Here is a 9934-nt window from a genome sequence, read left to right as displayed (position 1 = left end):
TTTTCAATTTGTAGAAGGAACCGGTCTTTCGGCAAGGGGGAGGCGCCAAGAATGCCATTAGAAATACATCTGTTTCATCCTTCTGACTTGATTTGTTGTGGGTATCTATCGGAATTGATTTCCAAAAAGTTGTGACCAGCATATGGAACAGATCGCCTGATGCTGAACCAAACTTTACTGATTGCCGGTCTTACAAAGTTGACGAGGTGAAGTAAAGAGTTCCTGTTATTTCTGTTTTACATGCTGGCGATTGCAACCCCTGCGGTACTGAGTGCACCAACTGTACTGTTCCAACCAAATCTACTCGTCACATTGAATTTATAAAAATTATCGAAATTACTAATTCCTTTGAGTTAAAACAAATAGTTACAAGCCACCCAGTGATAAGGCTATGTTATACTGAACATGCAACATTACTGAACATATAAATGGCCACCGGGTTGTACAATGCATATTCACCCTTCAAGTTAAAAAATGTCGCATGGAAAAACAAATATTTGATTACAACAGAGCATATGTGGGAAAAACTTGTCAATGCTGAAATAGTACTTTACATATTCTTACTTGCGTTGCTTTAATGAACGGACAGTTGAAGAAATCTGGAAGCTGTTGCGCGGCAGAGAGATTAAGAGCCAAACTCTATGTGTTCCTGTGCCAAATATTGTGCTTTGTCATCGTGGTCCGTGGCGTACGACCAAAATAAACCGGTGTTTTTAAAAAGAAAAGATTACACACGTGTCATCTGCACAGACATGAATGACGATAAGGCCTCTTATCAAGCGTACCGCCAAAGCTTCAAAAAAGAATAAAGGAAGGCAATCAACTTTATAATGATGACATTTCAGAAATGATTCGATCAGATCAGAAGAAGTCCCGCACGAGCCTGAATCCCCCCACCACCAATATTCTTCTGCAACTGGGTTCGCATGACACGTGGCTTGCTTCATTTATGCTGGAAGATCTATTAAATCTTTTCTTAGCTTAGTTTTCAAAGATGAAGATTCTACATCAGGAACTGGTTGATCGCATTATACATTTAAACACTTCCTAATTTTAATGCTACGAGGTTGAGTGGGCTATTGACTGTCTACCTGCCAACTCAAGCCCTGGACAGATAAAATCTCAACAAACCTGCTTCAACCCCCCCCCCCCCCCCCAAAAAAAAAAAAAAAAATTGCCTCGCTTTAGGGCAAGCTGTTCCAAGAGCCTCTTTAGACCGGCGACTTGCCAGAAGATAGGAAATAGGCTCACATTTTCTGTTCTTAAGTGAGGTAATAAAAATTCGTGTGATAATTACAGGCCGATTTTTCTTACCTCTGTTCTATATGATAACTACTGCGGGATATTTCATCCAATATCATGACGTATCTTGCCACCTTTCACCTCATTTTTCTTAACCAGCACGGGCGTTCATACCAGTCACAGCTATTCGAATTGCAAACGGATCTACATCAGTCCGTTCGTTAACATTTGCCCATCGAGGCTATCTTCGCTGATTTTCCCAAAGTACCGATCGCGTCTCTCACAAAAGATCAATTTGCAAGCTGACATTAATCCCCCCACACCCCGCTCTGCTTAATCGGCTCGATTGGTACTAATTAATGAGTGTATATCCACTCCGGTACCAGTCAAGTCTGGCGCTCTGCACGGCTCCATACTTGGACCAATTCTTTTGAAGCGAAAGCTTCACTAGGGCACCTCGGGCTTCAATCGCGGGCCGTGTAAATTTGACCTCCAGCTGAGTTAGAAGTGAAACCATGAAAAAGAAAAAGAGAAATTGAATCAATATCCATGAGTGGGAGTCGAACCCGCGGCTGCGCGAACAGACCTCCTTTAAGGGCCGCTCAGCGAGACCTCTAGACTATTTCCATGCAATAAAGAAAAAAATTACCGACGATTACGTTACTTCCTAATGCGAAATTTGAGCGCAGCAAATAAGCTGTTTCACCTTTTCGATAGATTGAGGCAAAGAAATCGAGCAACACATGTATGCGCTATCACATAATTTTTTTTTTCACACGTATTCCTTTAACAAAGACTCCACTAACAGTTCTTGACAGTCATGAAGGAAGCTTTGTGGTCGGAGAAATAGACTGATATATGTTCGACTTGGTACACCAATGCTTGATTCTCAAAGACGAGATCTATACAAGTGCCTCGCGAGGTTGTCACAGCCGTGGGACGCGTTACGAGCGAGAGGAACGGGATGTTCTCCCGCATAAGTGTTAGGAAATTGCTGTTTTTCTTTATGTCAACATTAAAGTCCCCCACTACTAACATCGGTGTGGATCGATGGACGGTTAATGCGAGTTGCAGGAAGTGCACGACGTCTTTCGTGAGTGCGGTAGGGGCGAAGTAGGCAGCTACTACCAGCAAGCCGTTGGGCAACTTTGCGGCGCACAGTTCGCCAACTTCATGTGACGTGCCAAACATTTCGACTGGTATTGCAGAGAGACCTGTGCGCAAGTAGATAGCGACTCCCGCCGCTCTGTTGTGGTCTCTGCGAGCACCACAGCAGTATAGGAAATCTATGATTTCGAAAGGCTCTTCGGGATCCATCCAGGTTTCAGCAAAGCAAAGTACAGAGGAATGGCGCAGAATGTGATCGTGGTGTACGTCCTTGGCATGTGCGGCAAGGGAGCGTACGTTAAGAATGTGGTTGTGAATGATGAATCAAGTGCTGCCAGCGAATGACGCGTCCATTGGCTGTCTGCGTGTGTTACTGATGTGTGGTTAACATGTTAAGCTTCGCCTGTAAGAGTGGAACGCGACAGCGTCTTGCAACGCTGCCAGGGAGTCCACAGAACACCATCGGCAATTCGGCTGTACGCCTTGCTGGACGGTAAATTTATTTTTTGAGGAAAGGAAATGTATCTCTCTCGCATATCTGAGTGGACACCTGCACCTCGCCGTAAGGGAAAGGGGGAAGATGGGAGTGAACGAAGACGCCGTATTAGCTAGACGCGCCTTTGTTCATTCCAAACCATTCAGCTGGCATTACGGAGTGGCTAGCGTGCTCGTATCGCACTCCGGAGACCCTGGTTCGATTCCCCAGCTCGACCAATTTCGTTCTCGGTTTTATTGATTTATGCGGTCTAACTAGAAAGGTTAATTAGGCTATTTCATATTTATATTCTTGTATTTCTATCCATCGTGTTCTGTCATTAACCTGTCAATTGTTGGAACTGTCTAGGATGTTCGACACAACGTATATGAAACGAGCAACGTCTTACTGAGTGGGGAAGTGCGTGGTGGTGGAGGGAACGCGGCTTCGTACTTATCTTTTTTTTTTCAGCAGCGTCTCCTTCCGCGGACGCTGTTGTCGCTGTGGCGCGCGTCTTTCTTTTCTTTTCTTCTGACCTCTTCATTCTCCTCTATATTAATTAGGCTAATTGATTAATTGAGCAATTAACTAAACAGTCCAACTTAGTTGCAGCATCACTATACGATCCCTTTGATTGGTTGCATGGTTACTAGCCAAAGTACAATTGGCACCATTTGAAATTCGCGCACTGTGACGTCACGAGCATTTCGACCAATTGAAAAGCGTGACATTGGGGGCGGAGCTGGTTACGAGGCCGACGCCGACGACGACGCGAAACCCAGGAACGGACGCCAAAGAGCTGCGCTCTAAAAAAAATGGCTGAGGCTTAGCTAAGGTTAAGCCTAGTCAGATGCGAAGTATATTGATGGCTAGGCTTGGTAATACATGGCTTTCCTTGGTTGACGTTCATCCCGCTCTTCATCGGTCTCTGTGGCACGCTGAAGCTTTCGCTTCTCGTTCAAATCAGCCCTGCTTCTAGGCGGCATCCCAACACCTGGCCGCCTCGTAACTGCCCGGAGAGTTGTTGTTGTTGTTGTGACTGAGAGAAGGATGAAAAGGAAATTGCACGGGCCTGCTACTGGCTCAAGCCGAGCCACCACCGCTGCCTCGTGCAGATAGAGGAGAGTCAAAGATCAGAGGGAGGAAAAAAAGGTAAAAAAGACGCGCGTCGCAGCAACAACTGCGTCCGCCGGAACGGACGCTGCTCAAAAAGATAAGCGGCCGAAGCCGCGCTCGCCGAAGCGAGAACAGGTACCGCCCGCAGAGCGAGGCAAGCTCAGCTTTATACCGCTGCTGTAGCGTCACGTGGTCAGCTGCAGCGCCTCTGATGTGGAGCCTCCACCGCCGCGGCCGACCGCGCGAGCCGGCGGCCCAGCTCTCCTCTGCTGTGACGTCATGTTGTCACGTGGTCAGCCGCCGCGCCTCTGATGTGGAGCCTCCACCGCCGCGGCCGACCGCGCGAGCCGGCAGCCCATCTCTCCTCTGCTGTGACGTCATGTTGTCACGTGGTGTCACGTGGTCACGCTAAAGGTCAATGGTAGCTCCACCGCCGCGCTCGACGGGCTGTAGTGTAGCTCTAGTAATATGCTTCGCATAAAAATGACTATCGCCGCAGCCAACACGTCTCGTGTTAAACTGCACCACAGTCTCGCGCTGTGTACTGGAGAGCGTCGTCTTCATCAAGTTCCATCTGCTCCGTCCCGCAGCACTGCCTGTTCGCCGTCGTCTTCTATGTAGCACAAATCGGCGACTGTGCTCCGATTCGAATGTAGTAAACATTCTCTCTAGTTTTTTCTTCTGTACACTAAATACCTAAACCGTGACATCGTCATGCATCGCGCAGATCATGCAGATGACTGTGTTATGTGCCATTACATTAGATGCCCTTGTTATGACGACATGTTAGAGGAAGATTAAAATACTATCCCAGATAACTGTACCTGTTGGGGAATGAATATTGATACTAGCGAGACATATATATAGCAACTTTCACTACAAACCAACATGTTGACACGCCCAATTACATCATCTATAATAACGCCAATAAAAACACATCCTATACTAAGTACCTCGTAGCTAACAATGTCGGATCTAACTTTTTATGCATAAGCTATGTCATACCCAAGAGTTCTGGACAAAAACATTTCTGATCGGAAAAAAGTTCAGGAACGCAATTGTTTCATATAATATCCAGTATAACAATCAATACATGTGCGTACTTAACGACGGAAGTCTTGAGTTTTTTTTTTTTTCCTATTCGTGTTTTTGCTATCGTCAAAAATGTTCCCGATGGGAGCAGGTTAGAAGAAAGATTTTGTTGCAGATCAGAAGAATGGACCGTTATCTTCAATATTTCCATAAGTGTATCTTACAATTTTTCATCATTTAAAATTTTTGCCCGAAAATGTTGGACATGTTTTCTCTTCCTTTCTCAAATATCCTTCGTCCGGCATGCCATGTATCAACACGTTTGGGGTCATACTTTCAAAATGACTGCTTTAAGTGGACGCACCAACTAGTTTAAATATTCAACTAACATTCCTCGTTTGCCATTTCGGATTGGAACAACTTGCCCGGAGAGGTAGCTACGATCGCTTACCACTCTTCCTCTGTTACAGCCCTTGAAACGTTGCCATTTTAAATATTCTTTTGTCGTTTTGATAGAATATTTCTTCTCAGAGTGTTCTTTCCATGTACGCCGTTGAGGGCTGAGCAGTTTTTTTCTTCTCATGATATCATGTTTATTTTCAAAGTTTTTTTTTTTCATTTATGCTGGTTGTTGACTGCGGCGAAGTGCGTATGAGTGACAATTTGCAAGATTCCATTTTGTTCCCCCTTCCTATGTAATGCCAGCTTAGGGTTTTCAGGGTAAGTAAATAAATGCCCGCGTAGCGCCATCATATGAGTCGCTTGTCTTCATCGTCGAGAAGCTTCTACCTCTATAGCTAGGAACTGAGGACCTTCCCGATGTTCGCGCTTCCTCTCGGCTTACCTAGTACTATCTTTAGGGTCAGTCTTTGCTCTCGTTTCCTTTGAGCTTCACGGGTGCACACTTATTAAGGATATTGACTAAGTCCGCGCTTTCATATTAGATCATGTTCAGGACAGCGTTGTCAGTCATCTTCGCGTGAACTCGTTCACAGTTTAAAAGTCTACACACCTGCCGGAGGTTTCTTAGTTTCTTCACTGTCGGCTTTTATTTCCTGAGGTCTCAACGCAAAGTATAAGTAAGCACTCAAAGTGCAGACTACCAGCTACTCGAGAAACAGAAGCAGTGCGCAGAAAATTAGTCCGACATTAAGACAAACGTGGTTCCTCTGAAACATGGTCCGCTACTTGGGACTTGATAAAGCGTCATAGAATTAAAAACAAAATCCTGCTTTTGTTGTCACGCAAGAGGGCGCGTACGTGACCGCCACGTCTCCCTCAATAAGCTTCCATTCTTTCTCTTTCTTCCTCGTAATAATCCACCGAGGCGACGCGAACTACAAAATAGACTTTGCATGCCTCCACTCTAATTACGGATATTGCAGCGTAAGAAAAGCAAGGGGAACTATCGTTGTTTGTACCAGCGCGGTATGTGTACAACAGCACAGAGCCAGCATACGGTCTCTCCTGTCACGCGCCTGCGGCTCTTATTAATTTTGTCGTGGCCTGCAGGTCGTTTAATTGATAACCTTTTTCGAGGCGTGTGTGGTCACCCCCGGCCAACAAGCTGCTCGTTTTCGCCTCTCCTACGGCGAGCCAGTGCTTTAGCGCGGAGAAAGAAAAAAAAAGAAGAGAAAAGAAAAGAACAACGACAATAGCTGAACACACTTGCTTTTGCAGACCATCCACCACCGTCCTAGGAGAATAACGCAAAAACTGCCAAAACCAAGAACTAAACAACTAGGGACCTCTTTCGCGCCAGTAGGGAACCAAACAAAAGCGTAAAGTATCATCTGGGGAAAGCAGGAAGGGCGCGAAAGAGGGTGGAGAAGAGGCGTGTGCTCTCCAAAGTGGTGCGGAAAAACGCCGGAAAGCGAGTAACAAAGCCTCCGGGGTGCGAAAGAAGAGTAGAAGGGAGAACGAGGTGTACAAGGCGGCCTGTCAAGAGAAACAAAACGAACAAATGAGTGAGAGAGAGGTCCGGATAATCTTGGTCCGATTTATCCACTTCCCCCGCTAAACTCCCTCTCCAGAAGACGGCGAAGCGCTTCAAATCAAACAGCGCTAAGCGGCGGGGAACAGCGCATGTGGGGCGCACTGAAGGAACAACAGAGAGCGCTGCACACTACTCCTGATCTGGAGCAAACAAAAGAAGCAAATTATCGGAGAAAGACTAAAGCGAAAATTACCCAGCTGGTAACGAGCTCAACTAACGATAGAGAAAAGCTTCCGAAGCGGCGCAGCGTAAGTGTGAGCGCGCGCGTGCAAAAAGCCAAAACGTGATCGCCTAGCGGGCCGCACCCTGGGCGCATCTGGTACAGACGAACACACGCCGACTCCGGCCGAGCGAGCGCCAACAACGCCGACCGCGGTGCAGCGCGCGCGATCAAAGGAAAGCATGGACCAAGCAAAAAGAGCGCGCCTCAGACCGTTGTTGCGCCGCTGGGGCGCCCTCTCCCCAAAACGCTCCGTGACGTCACGCGTACCGCGCCCGCTCAATGGCGAGACGAACGCGTGACGCGACGCCCCCGATTGGGTAATTACAGAGAGCCAATGAAAGCGCGCGTCGGCGGATGCGCGCGTTTGATCTCGGGTTTTTCCCGTTTTTTCTTTCAACTTCTCCTCCCTTCGGAGCGGCTCGTCTCTCTCCCCTCTCTCCCGAATACGGGAGAGGAAAGGAAGGGTGTCCAGCATCGGCGGTAGTGGCGACGGTGGTGGCAAAATCGCTTGGCCCCGCACGCGGACTTTGAACGGTGTGAAAAATCGACGACGACTACAGGCTTGGTTGCGCGCGTGCGTTTCTGTTTTTTCGCGTCGGCCGTGCGGGAGTCGCGCTGGGGAGCTGCTCGCTGACCGCGCTGGCTGCCACCGGTGCTGTCACTGGCAGGAGGGCCATGTTGCACGAGGTGCCGGCGGCTGCTCGCGACGCTGGCGGTGACATCAAGGAACCGGCGTCGAAGAGCGCCGAGCGCCGGCTTGTACACGCCTACTCGATCGACGCCATCCTGGGACTTGACAAGTCTCCTTGCGCTGATGAGCGTCGTCGGTCGACGGCCGCGGTGGTCTACCAGTCCGGCACGAGATGCGCTTCACCGGCGGGCACGGACAGCGGCTCCGAGACAGCGAGCAACAGTAAGTTGGGTTTTTTTTTTTAGGTACTTTGCTTTCAGGCTTCGAAATCAGCACGAAATCTGCCATGGTTCCGGTGTTCGGCAAGATGGTTCTCATTAACACAGGGCCCACTCCTAATTTGGTTGGTTTATTGAGGCTTAACGTCCCAAAGCGACTCAGGCTATGAGGGACGCCGCAGTGAAGGGCGCCAGAAATTTCGACCACCAGGCGATTCTTTAACGTGCACTGACATCGCACAGTACACGGGCCTCTAGAATTTCACCTCCATCGAAATTCGACCACCGCGGCCGGGATCGAACCCGCGTCTTTTGGGCCAGCAGCCGAGCGCTGTAACCATTGAGCCACCGTGGCGGGTAGGGCCCACTCCTGTTAATGTGCGTTACTCCCTGTACGATGAGCCGGGGATGAATATTAAGGGCGAAGGAAAGTCAGCGCGCGCTGGGAAAAAAACCTTTCTGCTTCTTTTCATCACTCAATGATTACTGAGCAGAGCTGGTCTTAACGTGAAGGGTTGTGCAGCACTAAGTGCAATAAAAAAAAAAAGATGCCGAGGGAAGCATGCACCATGTTTATGTTTTTTTATTTGCCGGCAGTCACGTGGTACAAACATAAACGAGGGCATGTGACTAACATTTTCTTTTCACCAGTGCCAACCCACCCCGCAAGCTTATTAAATAAGCACGATTACACACCGTGATGTGGTATTAACATAGCTATTAGCGAAAAGAACTGGCTACACACCGTGATGTGGTATTAACATAGCTATTAGCGAAAAGAACTGGCTACACACCGTGATGTGGTATTAACATAGCTATTAGCGAAAAGAACTGGCTGCTCAAAAGAGGCAGGCTAAGTGGTGCTAAATGTTTGTGACTGAATGCGGCCGGCGGTTGCCTACATCGGCTAAAAGCTGCGTCGCCCATGACCCGCGCGTTGCACTGCGGCACCTTTTGAGTGCGAAATTTAAGGAAGTTCAACGCAAGACACAAGCGCATTCAAATTTTCATACTGGAAATATATCTACTCATCTTCCAGCCAAAGCTGAACGAGAAAAATTCTTTTTTGGTGCTGTCTTTCGAAGAATCGATGACTTCACGGGCAGACATTTCGAATGTGAACCTGGAATTTATTTAAAAACAACCAAAGAGTCAAGGACATTACTCACAACAAAAACCATCCGGTGTTTACTTGGAACCCAGAAAAAAAAGGAAATAGTCAAAATTGTGTGCTCAAAAAATATGTGTTAATGTTTTTTTTTTTTTTAAGGCTTGAGCTGAAGAACTGTCAGTAATGATATTCATAACCATGGCGTGCTTATTCAAGAAGTCAGGAATCTGATCTGTTAACTTTTGTGTTCCGTAGTTTGTACGAATCCTGTCTTTGTTATAAATGGTATGCCGGAGATTATACATGTCTTCTTTATGGACATATTTCTCTATGACCGAAGATGCATTCTATTTGATTTGAGTGTATATAGCTACTGCTAGTTTTTTACATAGGATGTTTGTGATAGTCAGGATTCGGTGTTTTCGGAATAACGGGGCTGAGTGAGTTCGGTGCGGGATATTTTCTATTTGGCGCAGAAAATGTTTCTGTAGTACATGTAGGTTCCCTAAATTTGTTTTTGTGGTCGTACCCCATTCATGAAGACAGTAGTGCAGACGGGTGTGTATTAGAGCATAATACAATTGCTTTTTTAACCATGGTGGTAGCAAATCCTGTAGTTTATAGGTGAGCCCAATCGTTCTTGAGATATCTGTTCGAACTTTTGCGACATGTGCAGACCAGTTTGGGTGTTCCTGAAAGATTACACGAGCCATATTTTCCCGC

General features: G+C 47.2%; 1 protein-coding gene across 1 annotated transcript in view; it reads left to right on the top strand.

Moving 5' to 3' along the window:
• Nucleotides 1-7623: 7623 nt before the first annotated feature.
• LOC149341396 (uncharacterized) overlaps nt 7624-9934 on the top strand; it is a 41631-nt gene continuing 39320 nt past the window's right edge. The window contains exon 1 of the mRNA XM_089541962.1: nt 7624-8104. Coding sequence (XP_089398088.1) covers nt 7867-8104 — 238 coding nt within the window. The 5' untranslated portion in view covers nt 7624-7866. The remainder of the gene's footprint in view (nt 8105-9934) is intronic.

The sequence above is a fragment of the Amblyomma mixtum genome, chromosome 5 (genome assembly GCF_055824585.1).
Source record: "Amblyomma mixtum isolate Tamu chromosome 5, ASM5582458v1, whole genome shotgun sequence".
NCBI lineage: Eukaryota > Metazoa > Arthropoda > Arachnida > Ixodida > Ixodidae > Amblyomma > Amblyomma mixtum.
The sequence above is the reverse complement of the archived record's forward strand: the minus strand, read 5'-3'. Positions and strand labels throughout refer to the sequence as shown.